The 12007-nt window shown below is 47.7% G+C and overlaps 6 protein-coding genes across 8 annotated transcripts in view; 4 read left to right on the top strand and 2 right to left on the bottom strand.

The window, feature by feature from the left end:
* The window catches only part of TERG_12394 (MYND-type zinc finger protein samB), a gene marked incomplete at both ends in the record, with an annotated part of 1491 nt that extends 1125 nt beyond the window's left edge, over window positions 1–366 (top strand). The window contains one exon of the mRNA XM_047751356.1: window positions 3–366. Coding sequence (XP_047606844.1) covers window positions 3–366 — 364 coding nt within the window. The remainder of the gene's footprint in view (window positions 1–2) is intronic.
* Window positions 367–1390: 1024 nt separating this feature from the next.
* TERG_06309 (uncharacterized protein) lies at window positions 1391–2963 on the bottom strand (the record flags this gene model as incomplete). Its single annotated transcript, XM_003233268.2, has 6 exons — window positions 1391–2161; window positions 2231–2381; window positions 2453–2469; window positions 2533–2586; window positions 2644–2703; window positions 2799–2963. The coding sequence occupies 6 exons, from the start codon at window positions 2961–2963 to the stop codon at window positions 1556–1558; spliced, it is 1053 nt and encodes a 350-aa protein (XP_003233316.1). The 3' UTR covers window positions 1391–1555.
* A 507-nt stretch (window positions 2964–3470) lies between these two features.
* TERG_06308 (uncharacterized protein) lies at window positions 3471–5000 on the top strand (the record flags this gene model as incomplete). Of its 3 annotated transcripts, XM_047750132.1 has the most annotated exons (4): window positions 3471–3477; window positions 3564–3932; window positions 4019–4116; window positions 4176–5000. In XM_047750132.1, the coding sequence occupies 4 exons, from the start codon at window positions 3471–3473 to the stop codon at window positions 4998–5000; spliced, it is 1299 nt and encodes a 432-aa protein (XP_047606842.1). The 3 variants fall into 3 exon arrangements, with proteins under 3 accessions (XP_047606842.1, XP_047604575.1, XP_047606843.1); XM_047748590.1 differs by lacking the exon at window positions 3471–3477 and having other exon boundaries at window positions 3551–3932; XM_047750133.1 differs by lacking the exons at window positions 3471–3477; window positions 3564–3932 and having other exon boundaries at window positions 3991–4116.
* A 2133-nt stretch (window positions 5001–7133) lies between these two features.
* On the top strand, window positions 7134–7769 carry TERG_06307 (uncharacterized protein; the record flags this gene model as incomplete). The annotated part of the gene is made up of 4 exons (XM_003233266.2): window positions 7134–7160; window positions 7240–7251; window positions 7359–7509; window positions 7580–7769. Coding segments are annotated over 4 exons (378 nt in total), but the record flags the coding sequence as incomplete, so codon positions are not given.
* Window positions 7770–8588: 819 nt separating this feature from the next.
* Window positions 8589–10130, bottom strand: TERG_06306 (NADH-ubiquinone oxidoreductase 49 kDa subunit, mitochondrial; the record flags this gene model as incomplete). Its single annotated transcript, XM_047748589.1, has 2 exons — window positions 8589–9407; window positions 9468–10130. 2 exons carry the CDS (start codon window positions 10128–10130, stop codon window positions 8589–8591), a joined length of 1482 nt encoding a protein of 493 aa, XP_047604574.1.
* Window positions 10131–10528: 398 nt separating this feature from the next.
* Window positions 10529–11794, top strand: TERG_06305 (uncharacterized protein; the record flags this gene model as incomplete). The annotated part of the gene is made up of 3 exons (XM_003233264.1): window positions 10529–10573; window positions 10636–10740; window positions 10802–11794. 3 exons carry the CDS (start codon window positions 10529–10531, stop codon window positions 11792–11794), a joined length of 1143 nt encoding a protein of 380 aa, XP_003233312.1.
* Window positions 11795–12007: the final 213 nt, after the last annotated feature.

The raw sequence follows: 12007 nt of genomic DNA, 5'->3' as shown, positions 1-12007 counted from the left end.
CGGCTCTTCTGCTTCCACACCACTACCTCTCCCCAAACCGCCGAAGAAGCCCAGGAGGAAATGGAAGAATACATCCTCCCAGATGACTTCAACATTTTCCCTCTGGTCGAAAAATTCACCGTTCGCCACCACACAAAGGATATGCAGTACTGGGCGTGCGTCGTGATGCGCAACTTGTGCCGCAAAGACGATTCACGAGGCGGCATTCGTCAATGCGCTTATTACAAGTGCGGAAAATGGGAGGAGTTCCAGCGACAGTTTGCAAAGTGTCGACGGTGTAGGAGGACAAAGTACTGCAGTAAGGAGTGCCAGAAGAGCGCATGGGTCTACCACCGACACTGGTGCCATTCGTCACCGGAACATTAGTTCCCTCTTCCTCGCCCTCACCCGTCTCATTCATTAATTATTCCTTCTATACATCCGACGAGTTTCTTTTGTTACGAGATGTCCATGCCTGGCATTATTACTACCACCACCACCACCACCATCATCATCATCATCATCCTGTGACACCCTAATCAATCTCTTATACGCTGCTCTTTGCTTTCCTTGCTCTTTTTATCTCTGGCATTTGCACGATTCCCCTTTTGCTACTTCTCTGTTTCTATTCTCATCATCCATTTTGGACATTAGCAAGCCTGTCTTCATCCGTTCCTCATCATGCCGCGGCTCTACTTACTCGACCTTTATTCAAAAGGTTTTCCTCTCGCTGCGTTTACTTGTATATTTCCATTGTGCGCCCCAATGCATCTGCATCATCTGCGTCTGATTATCCTCTGAGCAGACGGCAAATCCAGATCTTCATGCTATCTAAAGTACTTAGCGTTGTTCTTCATACATCGGTGCCGTTCATCTTGCCTTCCTCTACATAGTACTTTTCCCAGGCGTGTCATGACAATCCTCTCCATATACCCACCGAACCACTCTCCTACCTACTTCTTTATACACCAGCGGGTACACTGCTGCTGGCACACACGTACTCGGCTACGCGACCTGCACGCCATAATCATTACATCCCGACGGCAATCCATCTGATAGCGTTTGCTCTCCAGCAAGTCATCGTATCGTCTTAAACGTCTTTCCTCGTACCCTTGCCTACCTGTCCGTCCCTCCTTAGTTTGCTTTCCTACTTTATCGTTGTTTTTCTGTCCATGGCATTCTTACCTGTTTCCAATTGTGTTTCTCTTTTCCGTATAATTCTCATTTCCTGCGGTTGTTGCATTTGCTGCATTTTCACTTATGTGACCTAATTGGCTCCATTGGTTAGGCTGGGTGTGGGTGGGAAATGGGGGGGAGGTCAATAGGATAATTTTTTTTTTTTCTCTTCTTTTCCACCTTTTTTCTTCCATAGTTTTGTTCGTCTGCATATATCTCTTTGCGTCTATATTTATATTTCATATTTTATATTTCCTTGTCATTATCTGTCAAGCTTGTATGTATGCAATAGTGTAGTGTAGTCTGTGTTGATGCCGGAGAATTGAGATCGTATATACAATATACATTATCACCAATCACTTTGACCAGGCCTACCTACCTGCTTGCTCATATTACCTGCCTAGTCACGATGATATGCTCCCACCGACCTACCATACGTAGCTGCAAGTCTGCTCGCCAAATGCTCTCCAGCAGTAACCACCTTCTCTCCGACCATCTCCGTCCCCTCACCCGTATCCTTACCTTTACCAACCTCTTCAACAATGTTACTAGGCACAGCAACCAGCTCCGTATCATGGCACGGATGGCAGAAATACACAATACTATACCTATCCCTCCCCTCGCTTTCCTCTTCCTCGCCTTTTGCAAAAACAACCCTATGCACAGTAGACTTCAACACCCCACGTGTCCAATAGCTAAGTAAATCACCGATATTAACTAGTATCGGCGGCGCAAGCGAAGCCGAAGTCGACACCCCAGCCGGACGAACAGGCACACCCGCCCACGTCCCCGCCAGCGTAAGAATCTCTAACCCAGGCTGTCCATCTCGCTGGAACAAGAGCGTTATACTCCCGTAATCTGAATGTGCGCCGGCCCTTACGTCAACGCCATGCTGGAATGATTGCGTGCTTGGGCATCGGAGCGAGGGGTAGTATAGGAACCGCAGGGTGCTGCCCGACGGGCCATGGGATGGGTCGTGGCGGGACGAAAACCAATTATCAGGTATCTAGTTGGCGTTGGGCCTTAGCTTGGTATGAAACTTCCCTGCTATTGATGCAGAACGTTGAGAACATACATCTAGACCCAGAGCCAGAAGGGTGAGGATGCGAGCACAGGTCTTCTGGCATAGGGAAGTGAAGCGGTTCAAATTATCTTCGTGAGGGACGAGGGACTTAGGCAGCGGTTGGTTGGCTTTGTTGTTTTTGAACTCGCCGAAGTTGATTGCCCTGGGCCATGGTTAGATGCGGGTTTCATGGTATCGTGTTGGGTATATTGTGTAGTAAGAAGGTATGTATACTCTTTAAAATCTCCTCTCTGGGCGTTGATGTGTGTTAGTTTTGGTTTGATTTACTTTACGATGGAAAGTATGGCCGGTACCTGCTGGTGTTCAGGGTCTAGGGTCTCTTTGTGCATGGCTGTCCAACCCATGTTCTGGCCTTGTCAGCTCGTCCGAGTCCCAATTTCCGTGCAAGGACAGCCTAGACGTACATCTGACCTGATCTCCACCTCCTTTTTCTCTTCGATGGGGGAGGCGAAGAATTCTTGTGCCTGTGTGGGGTTAATTTGAGTATCTAGATATGCATCCGTAACATTCACAGATGCTTGCTTGGTTTTGCTGGAATGGAAAGACTGGTAGATAATACCATTTTGAAGGTGGAATCTATCTCCTCCTTGGAGAAACAGCTGCTGGCTGTATCAATGTAGAGGAAGCCATACTGTCTGGCAGCATCGATAACTTGCTTGCCCACCTCGGCTGTTGCACTGGAGATGTCGATAATAGGGAGCTGAATCTCTGCCTCGGACGCCATACCGGATAAATGCAGCGTATATATACCTTCAGAACAGCAACTTACATGACCGTATATCCCAAGATAAATAGCGAACTGAAGCGTCTCTTTGCATGCTTTTGCTACGAAGGATGAAGCTGAAGTCGCGAACTTCCTGATCGAGACAAGATAGCGCTTAAATAAGCCCCATATCCCGTGACCGTAATTCTGCAGGTGCCCTTCATGCGCATGTCTGATTAGTCATCATCCTGACGTCGCTGGATGGAAACCGCAAGTTCGAGCTTTTGATCGAAAAGTTGATGGAGATTTTGAGCAATACGCGATTTCTTCTCCCTTGCGCCCTCATTTTTTTCATTATAAAACTTTTATCTAGCCCGTTCCCGTCCTGATTTCCTGCTCCTTGCCTTCTCCCGCAAAGCAAACCCCCAGGACGCCTTATCGCGTGTTGGTTGAAGCTACAGCAAACAGACAGCTAGAGCTGTCCCCAAGAATATATAATTTACCCCGTGTCCAACCATAACTGCAGCAATGTCGAGTAAGTAGCCGGAAAATTATCCTCCATAGTTCATTCCTCATTTACCGGATAGACAAAAGACTGTTCAGTTAACATGGTACTCGCAGCTCGCCCGCTTGATGAATGGGCCAACACCCGCACCCAGACATTTGATCTAGCTGTGCTCAAGGGCTCTGCGATAGGCATCCATGCCACACACTACCTCGACCTCCATTTAAACCACTATGTGACGAAAGAGCCGCTTCTAATTGCCCTTGGAGGCTTTCCCTTTGCCCTCCAGGCCAACATCACCCGCGAACTTCAGACGCTCAAAGCAGCGGACGTCACTCCCGTTTTTGTCTTTGATGGTCTTGATGCAGGCAAGCCATATCCGGACTTTTCGGCGCAAGCAGAGAATACCAAGGCATTGAACCAGGCCTGGGAGTATTACGACCAACAACAGGCTGATCAGGTTGTTGATGCCTTTAGTGGTGCCGGTAATTGATACCCCCCCAACCCCCCTTCGGTCCCTTCCCACACCCCGCACCTCCTAGGATGGTTGCTAAACATACAATCGGAATAGGGAGCGCACATCCTGAAAGCCTTTATAAATTTCTACAGCGAATTCTTCAAGGAGAAGGAATTAACTTTATAGTCGCACCTTATGCGGCATCGGCTCAGGTGTGTGCAAAGTGCCATGAATGCATACTTCTACATCCCAAGCTAATTATTGTTTTCAGTTGGCCTATCTCGAAAAGGACCCTCATCGATTTATTGATGCTGTGTTCGGCCCCGCAGAGCTCTTCCTTTTCGATGTTGAAAAGATTATTACCAAAATGGACACTGACCTGCGCCACTTTAACTGGGTGACAAAATCTCTATGTCAGGAAGAGCTAGGTCGTCTTTCAAACCAGCAGTTTGCCGACCTGTGTCTTCTCCTCGGATCCCCTTTCCTTCCCACATTTCCACCTTTTGAAACACCGGGCTACGGTGGCGGAAAGCGGGTTAATATCAGAGATGCGGTTGGGATGTTCAACTCTGCTGGAAGAAACGCGCTCGCACTTTGCGCTCAGTTTGAAGAGGATCAGAGAGTCCACGATCTTGATTACATGGATCGCTTCAAGCGTGCTTTCATGACTGTTAAGCATCATGTCATTATGGATGTAGATGGGAAAGTCGGCCCACTTGACCCAGAGAATGCATCTTCCGACCTACACGAGCTTATTGGCCAACGCCTCCCCGAGGAGCTTTACTTTTACATCTCAAAGGGCATCTTAGGCTCGCGGATTCCCAATTGGCTCACCTCTGGCGAGCTTTTGCTTACCCTTCCTCTCGGCACTGAGGACACACCCGTCTATCGCCGCCTTCTCACTGAAACCTCCCTCCAATCAGAACACAAGCGCTTTGCCTTTTGTCCAACTCGCTCCACCGCTTTTATCAGACAAAGGTCATTAACGTCCGAGCCTGGTACGATGATAAAACAGATAAATCAATCCATCTCAAGGACCTTCCCTCAGTCAAAGACACAATATCCAGCTGGCGTTTGGGAAGCAAGCAGCTGCTAGAGAGTGTACAAAAGTTCCAGGTACTTATAGATTTCGATACGATATATATAAGTATACACGGTTCAAGGAATTCTAACAAGGAATAGGAAAACTATCCACTCCTTACTTCTTGCCTGTCGGCACTGAATGACCAAGGCTTTGTGTCGAAGTCTTCCTCTCCCAAGGATGCCGCAGTGAGTGCTCCAGACCTATCATATAGTTGTAATCAACTAACCTTTTTAGCCCCTCACAACCAAACAAGAGATAATCTCCAATGTTACGTGGAGGTTCCTTCAACTAAGAGGCTACGTCGACTCTAAACACCAACTCACAACTTGGGGAAAAGCTCTTGAAACCGCACTATCTTCCCTCAAGCCGTCAGATAACCTAGAGGAACCAACATTCCTAGCTGTTGAGCTTGTTCGTTTGGGAATCTTGAGCTCGAAGGACTGGTTCCCCAACATATCAGGCGGCCCAATGAGAGGATCTGGTGAGTTCGCAGTAAATATTAAGCTGTCATATTTAGGGTCTAACATTTCCAGCAGACGAAGAACAGAGGAATAACCTCTTGATCTCGCGAGTTGCATGTTTCGGGAAAATCCAGCACAAGCCCATCGGATATTCTGGACCACTCAGCAGGCAACTGCTATCATTCCGCTCCCTTGTCAGCACTGTGCGTTCAGCTCTTCGCGACTTGATAGAAGTTGTTCTCGCATCGCTGCTGCTCAGCGGGGATGCTAATAGAGATCGTGATGACTGGACCGATCTAAGTCTAAGGTGAGTCGGCGGTTCCCTTGACAATCAAATTTTCCCTTCTAACATCTACATAGCCTTCCTTTTATCGACGACAATGATTGCGGCCTTGCAATTGCTGTCCGAACCTACCTAGATGACTTACCGCAGGAACCGGAGCCTACCACTGAAGCCATCAGAGAAGAAGTCAGGGCCAAGGGCAAAGAATGGTTCCAGCACAGCCACAGCTTCTCTGAGAACCTAGATATGTCATTCCAACTATGGGATGCGGTAAGCGCTAGACTAGCTTTTTATCTATGGTAACACTCTTTGCTAATTGGTATAATGCACAGGTGTTTAAAGCGATACAGGCGGCTAATAAGGAACCAGGAGTTGATATCAAAGTATGGAACGAGGCCAATCAGTGGTTAAGCTCCCGAAGGTAGTTTCTAGTGTGTCGAATATGGACTATCCACGGCTTACATCGATGAACTATGAAGATGTGCTCAAAAACCCGTCAGCTCCCAGTTGTATTACAGAGCCCTCAGCGTCTTACTCAATCTAAACCTGGCCGTATCTGCGGCTTCCGGGATGACAGTATCTTAAGCTCACTCTCCTATTTAGCAGCTAGCAAACACATCTTAATGAGCACAGTTACTTCAACCGCAAGAGGTAGCTTAAATGGCTGCCCGGGAAGTAGCATTTCAATTGCCGATACTCGTAGGAATTTTGTCTTTCTGATAACCAGTTAGTGGATGATACATAGCACCAGACTACTCAGTCAACACAGCTGCGGCCCCAAAATAACAGACGAATAACGCCTGTGTGGCCTCGGATATAACTACAGGGAAAGCTCCCGCAGAACTGATCGTTATAGATAACAACGGGAAAGCGTTTTGACTGTGTTCCGAGAACTAAGAATGACTAAAAACTTTTGGCGTCAGTTAATTCATTGAAGCTAGTTAAGTCGAAGAAGACGAAGCAAGGGGCTCGTTTGCTCAGGGTCAAGCAGTAGACGATATAAATAAAGAGCCTCTCCAGCCCTCCAGGCCAGTGATATATATTAACTGCCCGGGTAGCTCTACAAGCGATCACTGCCGCCCCCAGTGAACGCGCGACGGGACTCTCCTTTGCCTCCGGGGCTTCGTAGCCAAGTAGCAAAGTTAGGTTTACTAGAGAGGGCCTGGAACCGGGCATCTTTCCTGCTGTCCGCCGACCACTAACAACCACAGGAAACGCAGCGGCATGAGATGTCCTACTGTATAAATCTTGCTTCTCGCTCTCGCCGTCGTCTTCTACTTCTGCTTCCTCTCCTTTGTTCTCGCAGAGCAATAGTTACTGCGTCTTCCAGCGTTGCGTGCGAGTTCTACCCTACCCCGCAACCGCAGCTCGGGTCGATAACACCAACATATCCGGCGCAAGATGTTCGCCAGCAAGAGGCTGAGCAAGGTATTTCTATGTTCCTCTGCTACGTCGAGATATACGGTCGTCCGTTATAGCATCCCAGCGAGCTAACGTGGTCATACAGGAGCTTATCAAGGTACGACTGCTACGACTGCTACCGCTTCCTCCATTCTTCTAGGACCTGTCCTACATCAGCAGCTCTAGGCGGACGTTGGTGGCTAACCTGGACACGCCCCCTCATAGATGCAGAACTCCCTGCCTCCGGGAGTCACTGTCGCGAAGGCAGACAACCTAGAGCAGTGGGAGATGGACATCCGGGTCTTGGACGACAACCCCATCTACAAAGATGAGACCTATCGGCTCAGATTCACATTCAGCAAAAACTACCCTATAGGTCTGTCAGTCTGCCTCTTGAGGCTTATTGTAGACACTTCAACTAACGATGTACTTCTTTGGCATGCCAGAAGCTCCAGAAGTTCAATTCATCTCCCTACCAGCGACATCAGAGACACCACGCCCGATACCGATGCATCCTCACATATACAGCAACGGGATCATATGTCTGGATCTACTCGGTTCTGCGGGATGGTCACCTATCCAGTCCGTCGAGAGCGTCTGCATGAGTATCCAAAGCATGCTGACGGGCAACACTAAGAACGAAAGACCTCCTGGTGACGAAGAGTTTGTCAGACGAGACACTCGGCGCCCACGAGATATTAGGTTCATTTACGATGACCACACCGTCTGAGCAAAACAAAAGACAAAGAATACAATCAGAGAAGTACGGAGAGAAGAAGTTTATAAATGTGGCTCTCATGTTTGGCTATTATTAATATTGTTATTTCTTTCACTTGAACAAGGTGAATGGCTTTCTTGCCCTGATCCCCAAACGTCACCATTATCATTAACTAAGATGGCGTTCTGATGGTTTGGGCTTGGTTTCTATGGACTACTACTACTATTTCTTCTTTACAGGCACGGTGTTCTGGACCAAACACAATCGTTATATGGGATACTCTAGGATCATGTTTTCCCTTCTTGTTATCTTCTTCTTTTTGTTTGGAAGCATCATTTGATATAGTAACAAATGAAAGCCTGTATTAATTACCGATGATATCTACCAGTTGTCCATCTGTGGGCCACATAGTATCATATAAAGATATTTACCCAGGGAAAAAAAATTTGCGACAGAAGGTAAGAGGTAAAAGTCATATTGAGACAGATAATGCATATACAGAAGCGGATAAGTAGAAACCAGGACTGGGCTCCAAGCTTAGATCTATCCGCCAGGGGGTTGAGGTGAGAAGAATGAAACCTCGCCCATTTTTTACGTTACACTTCTAAGATGAAATGAAAAGGCTTACTTTGAGCAATAGAAAACAAAACAATCACAAGCGAAAATCGGAGATAAAAGGAAACGAAGGGAAACAGAAATGAATGGGAAGAAGTATATTATATGCTCATGATACAATGTCACCTATCGACCTCACCGAATACGAGATCCATAGTACCTGCAAAGAAGCAAACGTTAGTCTGTATTTCAGTGTCACGTTTAGAAGAAACATGCGTACCGATGATAGCAACAGCATCAGCTAGAAGATGGCCTCGGGAAAGCTGGTCAAAGCACCCTAAATGCGCGAAACCTGGGGCACGGATCTTGCATCGATAGGGTCTTTCGCTGCCATCACTGACCAGGAAAACGGCCATTTCACCCTTTGGAGCCTCGATGGCAGAGTAGGTTTCACCTGGTGGTACAGTGTATCCCTTGGTGAAAAGCAGGAAGTGGTGGATCAGAGCCTCCATGTTTTCCTTCATGGCTATGCGTGGGGGAGGGCTGATCTTGTAGTCCTCGACACGCACGGGTCCGGCGGGCATTTTATTTAGGCACTGGTGGATTATGCGAAGGGATTGACGGAACTCTTCCATTCGGCAGAGGTATCTGTCATAGCAGTCACCATTGACGCCGACTGGAACGTCGAATTCAACCTGCCCATAGGCGTCATAGGGTTGAGACTTGCGAATGTCCCATGGAACTCCAGAGCCTCGTAGCATGACACCGGAGAAGCCATAGTTGAGAGCTTCAGCGGCAGTTACTACACCAACACCAACAGTTCTAGCCTTCCAGATTCTGTTATCGGTGAGAAGTTCCTCGGTCTCATCAATGCGGTCGGCAAACTGAGTGGCCCACTGGTAGATGTCGTCTAGGAGACCAAGGGGGATATCCTGGTGAACTCCTCCCGGGCGAACATAGGCTGCGTGGAGACGTGCACCAGATACTCGCTCATAGAATTCCTAATGCAATACGTTAGTATAGTTGATGTTTATTAAGGGACTTAATGACTATAGGCGTACCATCAGTTTCTCTCGCTCCTCAAATCCCCATAAGAATGGCGTCAGGGCACCAACGTCCATAGCGTGAGAAAGGACCGACATGAGATGGTTGAGAATTCTGGTAATCTCACCAAACATTGTTCGGATCCACTTAGCTCTCTCAGGGATCTCAATGTTCAGCAGTTTTTCCACCGCCAGCGAAAAACACTGTTCGTTCGTCATCATAGAGACATAGTCTAATCGATCGAAATAAGGCAGAGCTTGCATGTAGGTCTTATATTCAATCAACTTCTCCGTACCTCGATGCAAAAGACCGACGTGTGGATCAGCGCGAACAATCTCCTCTCCATTGAGCTCTAGAATCAACCGAAGCACACCGTGGGCGGCGGGATGCTGGGGACCAAAATTGACGGTGTAATGGCGGATTTTTCGGCCATAGGTGGTCTCGGACTCGAGCCCAGATGGAGTTGCATCAGTCTTGGAAGTATCCGGCTTGAATGCTGGGTCTGTGGGAATCAACCTGGTAGCCTGGTATGCCTCAGCATAGCGGCAAGGCGCAGAGGCAGATATCGATCGCGAGAAGGTAGTCGTCCTGGATGTTTTGGCGGAAATCGACCGAGACGAGGGACTCAGACAGAGCCGCTTTGGCACATGGCGTGCGAGAAATGTGACGGAGGAAGCCATGGCCAACGGACGGGGAGGCTCAAGTAGCAGTCCCCCAATACGACCTGGACAGATCCTGCTGCGGGCAAAGAGGGTGTTTCGCTTGTTCAATTGATCAAGCCTTCGTCGCTCTGCGTCGTTCGTTTCTGGCCAAAAGTTGTGAGATGCGGTTGGAAGCCATCACGTGATAAGTGAAATCGAAAATGTGGGGCCTCTGATTGGCTGGGAGCTTTCGTCGCAGCAAACAGTGCAAAGTTTCTTTTTTCGAGCTTTTAACTAAGTTAATTTCAAGTCGGCGAAGAAAATAATTCTCTCTTATCAAAGCTTTTTCTTCGTTTTGATATCCCACAGTTGAACAGGAGCCAAGCTGTCGACTATCTGGCAGGCGAACGGCATATACCCCTATACATTCCACCGAGATGGCGCCTCGAATCGCGGTCTCAGAGAAGGTGCAGCGGCGGAAGGTATGTTTTGAACGTCCAGGAAAGAATAGTGTGGGACAAGAAGTTTGACCGATACCTTGTAGATAATTGGTATCAACCCGGAGACAGTGACGAATCCTTCGGCGACTGATTTTCCAAGTCATTGGCCGGGTGAGAACCATGCATGGTCCATTGACAGGTTCAGTGAGGTGAGCAGCAGCAGCTCTTATATTCAAATGTAGCGCCATATTTACCACTTTGGAATTGAAGGGCTTGAAAATAGAATTCCACAAAAACGACCCCCTTGAAGCTTCATTTTCGTTAATCGGGGTTGACGCCGCTATTGCGAACGCTTTTCGCCGTATTCTTCTTGCCGAAATCCCTGCGCTCGCCATTGAATATGTCTACATCCAGAATAACACGTCTGTTATACAAGATGAAGTTCTAGCCCATCGTCTCGGATTAATCCCATTGAAAGGCTCTCTAGAGGGATTAAATTGGCTCCGGTGGTTCAAAATACCAAAGGAAGGAGATCCAGACAGCGGTAGCACTCACGAGGATTCAAATACCATCGTCTTACGGCTGGTAAAAGAATGCACGAAGAACCGTAATGCTGCCCCAGACGAGGAGGATCCGACTGTACTTTATAACAATGCGCATATTTATGCCAAAGACCTCGTCTTTGAACCCCAGGGACGACAGGAGAAATACTTCCATGGGGATGGAGTTATCCAACCATGCAACCCGGACATTCTCTTGGCTAAACTAAGACCTGGTCAAAAAATTGATATCGAAATGCACTGCATCAAGGGGATAGGAGCAGATCACGCAAAATTCTCACCAGTGGCTACAGCCTCATATCGACTTCTTCCCGACATAAAGATACTACGTCCTATCTTAGGCAACGATGCGATCAAGTTTGCAAGCTGTTTCCCAAGAGGTGTTATTGGAATTGAAAATGTCACTGCTGTAGAAGCCGCACAAGTTGGTAGCGGTTACGAAGGGAAGGAAGGAGAGAAGAAGGCTGTCGTTGTGGATCCCTTCAAAGACACTGTAAGTAGAGAATGTTTGCGCCACGATGAGTTTAAGGATAAAGTCAAGCTTGGCCGGGTACGCGATCACTTTATCTTCAATATTGAAAGCACTGGACAGTTCAACAGCGACCTTATGTTCCTGGAAAGCATCAAGATCCTAAAACTCAAATGCCAGAGGCTCAAGCGGAATGTGGCTACTCTGGCCGATAACACGGACACGCATGCCTAAATCCAGTCGCATCCGAAGATCCTCTCACCAATGTATATGCATACCTTTTGGCGTCAAAAAAGTTTAGATGGATATCTGGGCGTATCATACATCATCTTTTTGGGGCGTTTCTCCTGGGCGGCGTTGTTTTTTTTTTTTTTACGAACATCTACGATCTGGCTATCATAGTGTAGTCGATGCACCACTGGAAATATCAATATCTTGAAGAATAAA

Source organism: Trichophyton rubrum (genome assembly GCF_000151425.1).
Source record: "Trichophyton rubrum CBS 118892 genomic scaffold supercont2.7, whole genome shotgun sequence".
NCBI classification, from domain to species: domain Eukaryota; kingdom Fungi; phylum Ascomycota; class Eurotiomycetes; order Onygenales; family Arthrodermataceae; genus Trichophyton; species Trichophyton rubrum.
This window is presented reverse-complemented; position numbering and strand designations above follow the sequence as displayed.